Genomic DNA, 14,572 nt, shown 5'->3' on the forward strand with positions numbered 1-14,572 from the left:
AGAAGAAAAACAGTTTTTATGTATCGAATTACTTTTTATGTATCGACCGTATTCGCAAATTTTATTCCAGTCTTTATTCGGTAGATGGAGCTTTTAGGGGCGGGAAAACGCAACAAATAATTTATTACACACATTAATTTATTTATACACATTAACCCTCTAGTGCTTGGGACAAAAGTATCCATGTTTTCGTTGACATTCCTTCGAATAACTACTCCTAGCAAAACAAGGAATTCACCATTAAAACGGTACAAATCCAGTTTTTACAGATGCATCTACATTCCTAACACCGAAGTGTTAACGATACCCGGAACTTCGAGAAAAAAAGTTTTCCAACAATGCTACTGGTCTCGAATCTATTTTACAATTAGCTTCTTCTAAGTGACATAGAAATAGAAGGTACTTTAATTAGTAAGTTATGAGAACTACGGTTTGTTGACCCGCGGAACGTCGGCGGTATCCGTTCCTCGAATCTGGAGAAGTAGGACGGATGAAACCAGTAAACGGAGACGAAAAATGGTATCCGAGCGAACGTGATTTTAGGGAATTCAAGTGTCGCCTTATCGGAGACGTTTCCGTGTCCGAAATGGTCCGAAAGGCTCGGTTAGGGTTACGGGTGTTCACTGTTTATCAGAACCAGCACGAGGGAGTGAAGACGAGGGCGGTTCTTTCGTTTGGCACGGGAACGTAGGAGCGCGCATGCCTTCCATCGATCGGTAATCACTATGGTTACGCCTCGGTATAGAGGCGCGACTGCGACTACGACGACGACGGCGACGGCGACGGCGACTACGACGACGACGACGGCGACGGCGACGACGACGACGACGACGGCGACGGCGACAACGACGGTGACAGTGATCACCCCGTACTCGTTTCACGGTGAGTCCAACGAAAGATCAGAACAGTGGAGTTATATCATGGTGCGGTAAAATAAGAATGGTACAGTGATGAACAGTGAACCGAGCATCGTTCGAAATGGCAAATAGTGGACGATATCGCGCGGTATCGGGGTAAGAAACGATGGTGTAACCTCTGTTAAATTACATTAGAAACGATTCCGGTCGTACGGCGTGTGCCATTCCTGTTTGCTCGGCCCGAATTCGAAACAGTAAACCGGGAAGAAACGTCGGGAATAAATAACGTGATCGAGACGGATAAAACGGAGAGAATATCTCAAGTAAGACTAAGAGAGGAGGAGGAGTAGGAGGATAGGTAGCTAGAAAACCGGGGTGAAGAGAGGAAAGGGAGTATAGAGGCAATAGGGTGTCGGAGGGTGCCGGGGGATAGGTAGGGTAGGATGAGGGAGAGAAAGAAGGAAAGGGTTGAAATATACAGGGGGTTAAGAAGTGGCAAATGATGGAAAAATCGAGAGAACAGGAGAGGAAAGAAAAAAGGTGATGAGAGTGGCGAGCAGGAGCGAGCGAAAGAGGGTAGTAGAGAAAGAGAGAAAGAGAGAGGGAGAGGGAGGGAGGAATAGAAAACGCATAGAAGGCTGTTCAGAGTAACATGGAGCGCATCGCGGGCGCAGCAAGAGAGGATATTGACATTTTCGGTCGAGGGGCGCGCATTCGTAGAAGAAGGGGAGGTGGGTAACGGGGCAGTCGCCTCTTTTGCTCGATCCTGCAGTATCCATGGCTACGTCGTCCGCGAGGATTTCGCGCGAAATACCGGAAATATTCGGCGTATAGTATTCCCAATTTAGGGCAGCCCGGTCGGTCAAGTGTTTGGTCCTTGGTTAAACCTCGACGGCGCATCGATACATAATCCGCGGCCGCGAATTATTTACTTTTCGGAAGGGTGGATACCATGATCCCGCCCCTCTACTACGGCCACGGTTGCCCATCCCTTCTTTGGCACCGTCGCTAACACCCCTCTCCGCTTGCACGTTTATCTCGCTATCTCTTACTTGCTCGCTTAGCACAGCTTCGCTTTCTTTTTCCAATCTCTTTCCTACGGCCGTCTCCTCCCTTCTACGTGTCCCTGTGCCCGTGCCGTCGGTTCTCACCACTCCTTGCCCTCTGCTTTCTCGCTCTTTCATTCCGCGGTCCCCGCGGTTGTCTTTCGTCGTGTTTGTTGTTACGCCCCGCGGAGCTAAGAAGTCTCTCCCGCCCACCCTCTCGGAAGCTGATGCGTTCGCCGATGGTGAGTTTTACGTCCCGGCTCCTAACGTCGAAAACAAAAAAACAAAAAGAGAAAAGAAAATACGCTGGGAACACGTCGACGTGAACGGACAATGGAACGGGAAGACGAAGGATTTTTTTCGTCGGTGCGTGCACGTATGCGAGAGGGGTGTACGCCTGTGTGTCCGTGTCACCGGGGGGCGTTGGGGAGGGGAGGGAGGGGGTGTATACAGAGTCCGGAGGGTGGAGTGGGAGAAAGAGATAGAGAAACAGAGAAAAGAAGAGAGGACGACCGAGCGAGCGGGGGTGTGTATACGTGAAAGGGCAAAGAATGAAAGAGAACGCGCAAGAAAGGAGTGAAGTGGCGGTATATAGTAACGGGAAGGTGTGACAGGGTTCCGAGGCGTAAGAATTTTGATCGAGGGTGGGTATCGTCGAGAGTTTCTTCTTCGGCTGAAAGGTGGCTAGAACGCGAGGGGCGTTGATTGAGCGGCGGACAGCGGGTGGTGCATCCTGGTTCTGGCGCAGTGTTTACTCGAAAGCCAGGGTGGCGAGCTGCCACCTAAACTAGGCGGTGTCTGCCGTTTCGGTCGGGCACGTACCACGGCCAGAGGACTTTCGGTACTCGTTGATCGTGCAACGATTCCCGTAAAACAGGTGTCAAACATTTTTTCGAGTCTTTCTCTCGTCGGAGCGAATTTCCGGCTGAACCACTTTGTGACTCTACTCCCACCGGGAGTAGATCTACGAAAGTCAGGAAATACGGGCGAAATGTGGCCGGCTCATACGCCCGCCATTCATGTTTAGACGCGGATGTCAAGTGCTACCTGCATCAGACTCGAAATCGATATAGTGTTGAGAGAAGTTCTTGTCGCACGCGTCTTCGGATACTCGGAACGGCCAAGCTGGCCGAAAGTTTCGTTTCGTCCCTTGTCGGACTGGACTAAGCTGTCTGTTGTATTAGCAGTTGTGTCGCTCGCGAGTTGGTAGGCGTACACCGAGGAGAAGCGTCTCGAGATGTAACTCGAAACTGGTATTCGTGGTGTTGTACGGTTTTGCTATTCACCAGTAAATCAATTTTCATTATTCATGGCGGAACAACCGGTTATCTCGGTGTGCGAACACGGTCCCGTGTTTGTCTTTGATTGCGAATCGATAGCCGAGGATCGTCCGAATAGCAATTCCTTTCCGGAGAGATGTTGCACAGTTTTGCGTGTACAGAGAACTACGCGTTACGTTGACGAAGAGTCGTCGCGCACACCGGTTCAGTAACCCTCCCGCGACACCACCCCTATTATTATCCGTGACACATCCACGCAATGCCCTGATCCGCTTCATTCATCTCGCTAACGTCCGCGATATCGTGCCACCGTTCGAATCACCATAACTTTTTATTGACCACCGGGGCCGATCTCCGTTTCGAGCCGGACGATTTCAAGATTTTACGCAATGATCGCCAACAACGTTGTTGTCGTATGCAATGTGGACTCTCGTGACCGCGTGTCGAGCATGATGGTTCTCTAGGTCACTCGAACAACTCGAGACGATTCTTGTTTATTCGTTAGCGATTCGTAAAAGCCAGTAAAAGCTTGAATCGTCTTCAATAACTCCGTGAAACAAGTTGCGCGGCTGTTACCTTCGTGTCGGCGTATACGTTTAGCCGTACTACTGGATAGACAGCATGGGAACCAGAGATAACGCGCCGCTTGTAAACACACACGCCCGAGGGAAACGGTGGACGCGAATTAAACTAATAAAATTGTTTTATTTTCAGTGATCATGTCAGGGACTAGCTGATGACCTTTCGAACATCTGCAACGATGTGACAATAAAGATATCTCCTCCTGTATCCTCTCGAACGACGGGAGATTGTCCCTGTTACAGTATACACGGTTATACACGTCTCTTCCCGTAATAGAGCAGGCGAAAGACAAGAAAGGAGAAACTAAGGAGAGAAACGAAGACAAGAGGAACAACAAAGTGATACACGGAAAACAACGCGAGAAGAAACGAGAGGCGAAGATTAATTCTGTAAGGGAGAAAGGAGGAAAGGACTGAATCAGTCGTTGATGAGAAACGGTGCCAAAAGTCGACAGACAAGCCAATCCACGCGAACGTTCACGGTAGCATCTTCATTTTCGAGAAGGAAGGGGTGTCGGTAACGAATCGGCAAAGAGAGAAATGGAAGAGAAGTAAACGAACGAAAAGGGAGAGAGGGACAGGACGATATCAGGATTTTGAGTCGGACGGGGTGAACGAGGAGAGGGAGGAAATTCGGTACAAGGAAGAAGACTGTGTGTGTGTGTCTGTGGAAAAACGTGGCGTGATCCGAAGAAAAGTAATAAATGCAAACGGATTGGCGAGGGGTAGCGTAAAGGGGGAGAAAAGAGCTCACCAGGTGGAATAACAGAGAACAAGAAGAGTAGAATGGGCAATAAGTTGTCTTGTAGTTGTGCTCCCCTTATCAGAAAGGCGTATCGTTACGAGGATTCCCCATGGCAGACAACGGCTAAGGGCGGAATAGGCGGCAGCGGAGGTCGCAGAGTTGATACTGGCCACTTGCTCAGGTGCGGAAGCTTAAGAGAAAAGAAGAGGTGCGCATACCATACCATTCAACCATTCAACCACTCCATTCGACCACATAATTATCAGTTTTCTTATTTTGTTCCTTTCGAAAAAAGAGAAGTCTCTCTCTCTCTCTCTCTCTCTCTCTCTCTCTCTCTTTCTCTTTCTCTTTCTCTCTGGCACACATTATACATTTGAATGCATTTGTAATCTTCATTCTCCTCGGGGTAGAGCATAATCGACTTTTGATTTTCCACTTGTTCCGTTTTGTCTTTTTACAAACGATCGATCGCAGTTGACTTGTTAAACATCATTGATCTCTCTCTCTCTCTCTCTCTCTCTCTCTCTCTCTCTCTCTCTCTTTTTTTCTCTCTCTCTCTCTCTCTCTCTCTCTTTCTCTGTTGTCTTTGTCACCAACGACTTTACGATATCCACACGTAACATGTAGTATGACAGGCGTATGTATGTTCTTCTTCTGAGAGATGCGTGTACAGGTGTATCCATACACACATATATATACAGACACGTATACGTTCTCACGTACGTTTACAGATTCTTTTCCGTGCTTAACTGAGAATTAGAAGATCGATATGCGTACATACGAACCGGGGGGGGGGTCGTTTTGCGTATTGTGGTATAGTGCACCGGGACGAAATGGAAGGTATCGATTTCTTTCGTTCTTAAAATGAACACGATATATCGAGTATTCTTATGTTACATAACAGAATGATCGCGAAAAATATCGCATAACGCGCGCTTTCTCTGGGGCCCGTGTACCCGATCGACTGTACCATTCGATAGTGTTCAATCAAACGCCAATATACAGACACACAGAGAAGATGCATTTAAATAAAAACGTTGGCCGACACACAATCGTCGAAGAAAGAGTTGTTCTACCTGAGGTTCTTCTTCTCTTCTGCATTCTGTTCCTATTCGTTTGGTCGTCTCTTATTTTCTTTCTTTCTGTCTTTCTCCCTTTCTTTTTCCTTTTCTTTCTGTCTACTCTCCCCCACCCCCCAGCGTCTCAACAAACATACACAGAACCACACCCACATACAGACACACGGATATACATACATAACACATAGACAAACTCGTACTTACAATCATCTGCGCGTTTGGTCAAGTCATCTCTTCCTTTCTCTCTATTCTGACTTTATTTCCGAACGCAATCTGTCCTGTTTTATCAATTTCTGGTCTTTCTCTGTTTCTTTACCATCTCTTGTTGGTCGTTCAAGTTCCGAGTATCGTAAACGTAACGTAAATCGAAACGTAAACGATTCCCAAAGACATAATTCCAAACGGAAATGGCGTTCCTCTTGGCGCGTTAACGGCCCGGTCTTCGTAGAATCGCGATAAGGTAGAGCGTCCAGGTTACCGACAAAAATAGCCGAAAAATGGTTTGACGTGCCCCAATTTTTCGTCCTTATATGAGAATATTTTTCGCTGGGAAAGGGCTCATTTCAAAAGAAGAAGGTTCAATCCAGCGCGCGCTGGTCATCAGCTGACGAGATTATGCAGATATTTGGTAACATACAGTCAGTCCTATAAGTATTCGCATAACTTTTTCAATATTGGACTATACTACTTGAATTTTTTTGAGAAGTTAGAACACTACATAAAGTGAAAAAAATATATAAAAAATTGCAATTGGTCGAAAGTGCAGAGAAATTACTAAAAGTTGTATTTTGTAACTTTTTTATGTGGACTTACATTGAAAATTTAGAAAGTACGATTTGTGGATCTGTATGAATTATACATGCTCTGAAAATTTCATCAAAATCGGTCAACGTTGCAATGAGCTGCATATGTTCCAAAATGATCACATAAGGGCGAAATTCCCTGAGACGGCCAAAATTCTGCGACTTTCGCCCTTAAGGTTTCATCGTTAAATGTTTGTAGCTCAGTGCAATGTTGACCGATTTAGATGCAATATTCAGAATATGTATAATTGATACAGATGTACAAAGCGTACTTTTAAAATTTTTAATATAAGCCCGCATAAAAAAGTTGCAAAATACAACTTTTAGTACTTTCTCTGTAATTTCGACCAATTGCAATTTTAATCAAACATTTTTCTCACGTTATGTAGTGATCGAATTGTTCTAACTTCTCAAAAAAAATTCAAGTAGTATAGTCCAATATTGACAAAGTTATGCGATTTTTAAGTGCGTACGAATACATATCGGACTGACTGTAAGCGTTAAAAGTAGGCCAAAAATTGACGATGCGCGTGTCATGGAGTCCAAGCATTTTTACGCCATTGGATGAGTTTTCTGGATGAAATCGAGAGTAGCGCGCGCTAGAAAATATCTCCGGCTACAAATTGAGCTATGTATATTTGGTCTTGATTCTCTACGAAATAAATCGAAAACTTGAAGCACGTTTCTGGCAAGTCAGAATTCATAATATCGATAATACAGAGGAAAAAATGTGACAAGTTTAGTCACAGACTTAGGACCTTTAGATCTTAAGTCTGTGTCTGAAGGCTGTGAACGGAAATGATACAGCAATTACCGATCTGCTGACACTGAAAAAGTCACGTGACTACCATTGGCTCTTAAGTCGTAAGCTTCGGAGATCCGTAGAATTCGAAATAATATTTTACAAATTGTGTTTAAGCGTAATTAGGCATTTCCGTGACTATACCGGGCCCTTAAAGGCAGGAAAGCTAGCAGCCATTCGAAATTCCGTCGAGCCGTTTAGAAAAATATCGTGCATTGGTATTTCGTGCTTGAATTAGAACACCGTGATCGTCGATCGTATACCGTGACAGGTTGTCGTATCGTTTTCAAACTTACGCTAATAGTTCTGTTTATTCGAGAAGCCGTACGATTCTAATAGATTTGCTCGAAGCCTATCGCCGTTTATGATACTGATATCGTCTATAGTATACAACTGATATGGCAATACATTTTAAATTGGTTTTGTTGACGCCGGGCGCCTCTTTCTACTGCATGGATCCGCCTGTTGTATGGTTTTTTGCGAACTAACGTTTCTTTCGCGCTTTATCCCCGATGATTTGCGATTCGATTGCACGCCTCTCCGATTGTAACATTTCGCCGTTGTACTATCGCTTTCTACAACACAGAACCGAAGAACCGGCGCTGGTGTTTTTCACAATCTGGCCTATGCATCGTCGTGCCACTTCGAGCAGAGGAAAATTTGCATGTTACACAACACCGCACCGGTACACGCGTACAGTAATCGTACTGCGTTACATGCTGTTATATACACGCACACGGACACATGTATCCACCACACACGAGTCTATAGAAAATCGCTGCACACTGGCTGGCGATCTAGAAGATGCATGCGTAACATTTAGCGACGTATTAATTCTTTTTCTTTTTGTTGTTGTTGTTGTTGTTGTTGTTGGTTTTGTTGGATCGATCCCCATTGTTCTCCTGTTTCACCTAATCATAACGATTCACCTTTACGGCACGATATTACAATAATAATATTCCGTACAAACAGAGAAACGCCGAGGAAATGAAACGAAACCTAGAAAATAAAATAAACAGTTTCTCGGCACGCTGATTATTATAATGTCTCACGGTTGAACGTGTATATACATTGTATCGATACCTACGTTTTTGTTTGAATTTTTTTTTTCTTCTTCTTTTTCGTCTTCCCCGACGACGATGTATTCTTTCCGAGTGTTACAATCTGTTTTGACTGTGCGAGCACGCGACACCGTGTTGCTAGAACTCCCGTACAGGTCATCAACAATTGAGCAACGAGATTTTTTAGGTTGTGGGCCGAAGTTTTCCACGTAAGCGCCAGCGGGGCGGGCACAGTAAAATGGCAGCAGGTCTCGGAAGATTTAGTTCCTGTAAATATTACTTGCATCCAAGATTCACCGGAATGCGTCTTCCATATCACCGCGTACAATAGCCAAGTCGACAAAATTTTAGACGTGCGACTGGTACAGCCAGGTAAATGCGGAGCCACCCGAGACGATTTACGAGGGTCAGTCAAATAATAAACGGACACGTTAAATATTAAACCAAGCACAGCGAATTCATTCTCGATATATGTCAACAACACTGTGTTATGTTTATAATCCGCGGCGTCCGAGGCCTCTCGAGCTTCGTGGCCCCTCACGGGGTACACCCCGCCTTTATCATCCAGGCCTCGGCGACATATATAGAGAAATCACTGCAGTTGTTCTTATTAACCAGTTAACTGTGGGATTTGATTTTAAAAATCCCTCACGGCGCGGAATTAAAATCAAGCAATGACGAATATATACGTCGAATGCAGGCCAAATGCCGCTATTATAAATTTTACGAAAAAAGGAAAGCAAAATGAGAAAGAATTACATTTTTATTCGATAAGAAATTAACAATTCATTAACGTTAACCGCACCGCAATAGAATTTTGGACGACGTGTATACACGTCAAACGCGCTTAACTGGTTAACACGTTGAATGCCATGTCACGCATATGTGGGTGACGGAATTATTTGTCCAGGTTTTGAAATAAATTTTTACGTTAATATATTAATTCTACCAAATTTAATTAGCAAAATGCAAGAAAGTAAGAGGATAGTTGGAGGACTACTCGATATCATACATTTAATTTTTTTCAATTTTTATTTCATCAAATAACACTTTGATTTTACGGAATTTTTGAGGTTTCTAGTTTGGCAGTCAAAGTGTTAAAGGGTTTCCCAATAAGAGCTACCTAATGTTTCTTCTTCAATAAAACAAATTTAGATTTGGAGAATTTTGAAAATTATTATCGCAACTTATATTGTGATTACAATTGCACGTGAAACACAATGTCGGCCAAATGGTCACCATAGTTCTTTTTGCGAGATGCCACTCTTCTGTCTAGATTTTTCTTTTTGGCTCAATGTCGTCAATAACCCGTCGAATTTCGTTTTTGAGCTCTTCGGTGGCTTGCGGGTTGTTGGCGTATACTTGACCTTCGGCGGAGCCCCCAAAAAAATAATCGAGCGGCGCCAAATCACACGATCTTGGCGGGCAATTGCCATCGCCATTTCATGCTACGAATTATTTTCTCTGTTAAGCGATTACGCGGACCGAAATAATCACGAATTTGGCGAAAAGTATTTCTCGCAGAACACGAGTTTGCGTAGTAATTTTTAGTGTATCGCTCCATGACTAAAATTGTAACGACCTACATGAAATTTTCAGAATATTTGTAATCGATATAAGTCTATTAAACGTATTTTTTTTTCAATTTTCAACTACAATTCTGACCAATTGCAATTTTTTCCAAATTTTCTTCACGTGATGTAGTAAATTGTTCTAACTTTTCAAAGAAATCCAACCCCTATGGTCTTGATTAGACGTTTAAATTAGAGGTTTACGAGAGAGTAGTTTTGGAAGGGTTGTAAGAGGTTAATGTCCTCCATTTTACTTTTACTTGTCGTCCGAAAGATGCTCTTCAAATAGACACTGGTAGGATACCGATTTAATAGTAACGAAGAGATGCATAACTTCGTATGCAATTGATTTTGGACTAATCCCTCCATTTTCTATGAAACTAGAATTAAAAAATTACCAATGTGGTTTATATTTGACTGACCCTTTTAAAAGCAACAGTTGGAGACGGGGTCAAGAGTAACCTTGTGAACATTTATAAATCTATTATAGCCATTAACGCAATATCCCGCGGTAGTGGAGATAATTTCACGACGTTTATCATCCAGGCCTTGGCGACATATATAGAGAAGTCGCTGTAGTTCCAAGTGAAATTGTTGCTTTTGATTCCGGTCTACCGTACGAAGAATAATAGAAAGCGTTACCTGCGTGCACGTGATAAATCCTTGTTTCGTTCTGTTTAAGGAACACGTATCGGGCAAGCATCGGAATGCTTCGTTTACTGGAAAGACACGATGACTAACGATACGTGGGGACTGAATTTTACCTCCCCCATAGATGCTAAACAATTCAGAGAATGTTGCGTAAGTTCACAGCGCAAGCTGTTTGTATCAGGTCAGCGGAAAAAGTTTCGCCGTTTTCCTCTTTGTCGCTCACAGCGTGGCGGTGATGAAAACCAAAAAAAGAAAACAAAATACGCTGCTTATTTAAACAACACCGTCCACAGATCAAGAATGTCGACACGCATCTGATAAATTTTGAATATTTAAAAATTGTGTATTTAAATGTTTGATTACCTGGGAACATAAACGAATCGAAAGCGCGAAAACGTTTACAAAATTGGTTTGTTACGATTGTTATCATTATTGCAACAATTTGAATCGCAATGATCTTAATATATTTGTCATAATGTGTTAAATGCGTTTGTTTAAAAAGTTTTTGCACGTTCTTGTTGTCTGTTTTTACAAACGAATATATCGCCACTTTTTCAAAAATTCTCCAATGTGAATTAATGAAACAACGTCTATAGACATAATAATGATATTAGAGTTTATTACTGATTAGTCAATAGACAAAATAATGTTAAAAATATTCGGATATAACCATTGTTTGTAGACTCCATGACGAAACGTTCATGCCAACGTTTTTAAAATTGTTAACATCCGACAAGACGATTATTCGAGAGCAAATTGTTGCATTTTGGCGAATTGTTCAACAATTTCTAGACTGCGGATCTTATGCATTCATGACCCAAATTAGTGAGTGCGATCTAAAGCAGCAGGGAGATTAAACAAATGTTAAAACTTCTGTTTGACACTTGTTTCTTGAAACTGATGCAAACAATTTTGATTTTGCACGAAAGTCTAGTAATTTCGAATGGAATCGTTTAGTTTCGTTCGTCGACGCAGCAACGGACACACCCATATTGGTGCTAGATTATTTCACGAAGAAGCAAGCTAATCATTTTCGGATTTGAATTGCGAATGCGTTTCGGTGTAGTCTGTCGCGTTGTGAGCGGCAGAAATCATTTGCATCACATACATACACAAAAGGAGAACGGCCGGACTTTTGTTCATTGTATTGTGCTTGTTCAAGTGTGGTTTGCATTTGCACTGGCCCGCGTTGCAAAGGAATTCAGGATGCCATGACGATTCCTAGAAATCATTACACATTTCCAAATCGAAAGAATGGTCTCGACCCGTTGTACGCAGTCCACGGGTTTTGGAGATAGTAAAATCGATTCGGCCCGACTCGAGTGATTTACAGTCATTAGTTAATTTTTCATACAGTCACCGTCGTTCAAGATTTCAAGGAAAGCGTCCTCTTCTTACTCGTTGAAGCTCGAACCACCGAACAGACAGAAGATCAAAACACGAAGAAAGCCTCTATCGACACCGGCATCGCCGAACAGATCCAAAGAGCCGCAATGCACTTGTATGACACCGGAGCAATTTGCCAGACTTCGAAATCAGGAGGCCAGATTCCGGAGTTTCTGCGGTATGAAACATACTTATTCGCTCTGCAATACGTACCACGCCAATTCCCAATTTTTTATCAGGTCCTTTCTCCTTTCCATTCATCCACACTGCTTTTTCTTTTTCAACCGTTTCCACACTTTGGGAAAACCCAGTTAAATGTTACTATTGATACAATTTCATACGTCATGTCCCTTTCTGTATCAAGCAGCTTTCATCATAATAATTCCATCATACCTTGCATATCTGCATTTTGGTTTTAAATATGTAGTAGAGAAAAGTGGAATAGGAAAGAATTTGATGAGTATCTCCCACGAGCTCTGTCCACTTGAATATCTTGGTTATTTAAAATGTTACTTACAGAAGTTGTAGGGTTTAAGAAACCACATAATATCGTATAAATGATATTCTTACAAGTGAAAGCGTACCGAAGATATAGACATCACTTTTGTTTTTTTAAATGGAATATCCAATTTTTTTACGCTCGATTTCGATAGACTGGCGTATTCTGAGTATAAAAGTACTAAAGTGTATTTGTCCTAAAACTTACCGATGCTGAGATATTTGACTGTTTTCATGAAGAATGTTCGAAATGTCGGCCATCTGCAGCGATGCAACGTTGTAGTCTTTGAACTGTTGCGTCTCTTACACGTCATATTGTTGGAGGGTCTATTGTAGCACACGCTGCGATAATTCGTTGCTTCATATCTTCCGGAGTTGTTGCATCTCGATACACAATATTTTTCAACGTTCCGCACAAGAAAAAATCTAGGGGTGTTAAATCTGGACTTCGTGCTGGCCAGCAAATAGTGCCACCGCGTCCTATCCATCGATTTCGGAATATTTAATTAAGTGTACTTCTCACCCTTCGAGCGTAGTGTGTTGGACATCCATCGTGTTGATACCACATTGTCTGACGGACGCTTAATCGCACGTTTTCTAGTAAATTTGGCAATGTATTTCTTAAGAACGTATCATATTTTTGACCAGTAAAAGTGCCGTCAATGAAATGAAGCCTAATTATTTGTTGCCCTATGATTCCACACCACACATTAATAGACCAGTGCCTTTGATGATCAATTTCTCGTAGCCAGTGAGGATTTTGTACTGTCCAATAATGCGTGTTATGTAAATTAACACACCCAGTGCTGGTAAAAGTAGCCTAATTGGTAAATAGTATTAAAGAGAAAAAAAGTGGATTGATTTGTAGCTGCTCTTGAGCCCATCCACAAAATCTAACACGATTTACATAATCCATGCCATGTAATTTAATGGATGATATTCGTGACGAGTGAAAATTCGTGATGCACTACTTTTACTGACTTCAGATTCGCGCTGAATCTGACGTACACTGATATGAGGATTATGATGTACCATTGCAACAACATTAATTTCATTATCTTCATCTCTACATACAAGCTTTTCACGATTCATCTTACGAACAGCTAGACTTTCAGTTTCTTTTAATTTTTTACACAATTTTTAAAAAATCTTGTGTGAAGGGCATATGCGGTTTGGATATCCTTCACCGTACAAATTTCGAGCCACAATCGCGTTTCTCTTACTTTCTCCATAAATTAGAAGCATCTCTAATTGTTCTTCGAATGAAAATTTCATATTGACTATCTTATGTTCACTAACTGAGAAACTGTCTGACACTGAGTGACGTCGAAAGCCTACCAATGTTTAAATTTGACGTAGTGAGCATATCCTTGAATACGTTCCATAATGAAAGTAATAGAATGAAAACAGTCAAATATCTCAGCAACGGTAAGTTTTAGGACAAATACACTTTAGTACTTTTATACTCAGAATACGCCAATCTATCAAAATCGACCATAAACAATTGGACATTTCATTAAAAAAAAAAAACAAAGGTGACCTCTATATCTTCTCTACGCCTATACTTGCAAGAATATCATTTATGCCATATTATGTAATTTCTTAAACCCTACAACTTCTGTAAGTAACATTTTCTGGTATTGTTTGAAATTACCAAGATATTCAAGTGGTTTATATCATATTTGTGGTGTTCGACACTTGGACATCTAATTACTGCAAATTTTAATCTAATTTTTGTAGTTAATTTTTAAAAATATTCGATTATATATAATGATCCTTAATCTCTATAAAGAGCAACATTATTTCAACTTCGCCTTATCATATAGTCGGTGAAAAACTTTTTTGGTCGAAAATGTTACGAATTATTGAAGAATCTACTATAGATTCGAAGATTGAATCATCTCCTTTACAACGACTGTACCGTCTTCACGGTGTACCTTATATTATTGTATAGTATTCATAGCTCAATAAATCGACTAGAAGAGATCGTATAGATCAAGTTTTATGCATTCATGGTGAAAGGGAAGCTTTGATCCTTTAGTCTACGGTGGTTCCGGTCACGAGAAAAATTTCTCAATGTTTTCACACACGTTTCAATTTATAACATTTTCGACCAAAAAAGCGCTTCTGTTTTCCCAGTCGCTGTATCACGCAGAAATATCTTAGATAAAAACCGATTGATGACAAAATTAGTCAATCAAATGGTTCTTAA

At 41.9% G+C, this 14,572-nt stretch overlaps 1 protein-coding gene across 6 annotated transcripts in view; it reads left to right on the forward strand.

Moving 5' to 3' along the window:
- Positions 1 to 4,320: 4,320 nt before the first annotated feature.
- Sif (guanine nucleotide exchange factor still life) overlaps positions 4,321 to 14,572 on the forward strand; it is a 53,202-nt gene continuing 42,950 nt past the window's right edge. For 3 of the 6 annotated variants that reach the window (XM_076790591.1, XM_076790587.1, XM_076790589.1), the window contains exons 1-4: positions 4,321 to 4,717; positions 8,442 to 8,626; positions 10,508 to 10,626; positions 11,833 to 12,040. In XM_076790591.1, coding sequence (XP_076646706.1) covers positions 4,551 to 4,717; positions 8,442 to 8,626; positions 10,508 to 10,626; positions 11,833 to 12,040 — 679 coding nt within the window. In that variant the 5' untranslated portion in view covers positions 4,321 to 4,550. The remainder of the gene's footprint in view (positions 4,718 to 8,441; positions 8,627 to 10,507; positions 10,627 to 11,832; positions 12,041 to 14,572) is intronic. The other 3 variants (XM_076790590.1, XM_076790588.1, XM_076790592.1) reach the window with 3 other exon arrangements.

The sequence above is a fragment of the Halictus rubicundus genome, chromosome 7, assembly GCF_050948215.1.
Source record: "Halictus rubicundus isolate RS-2024b chromosome 7, iyHalRubi1_principal, whole genome shotgun sequence".
NCBI classification, from domain to species: domain Eukaryota; kingdom Metazoa; phylum Arthropoda; class Insecta; order Hymenoptera; family Halictidae; genus Halictus; species Halictus rubicundus.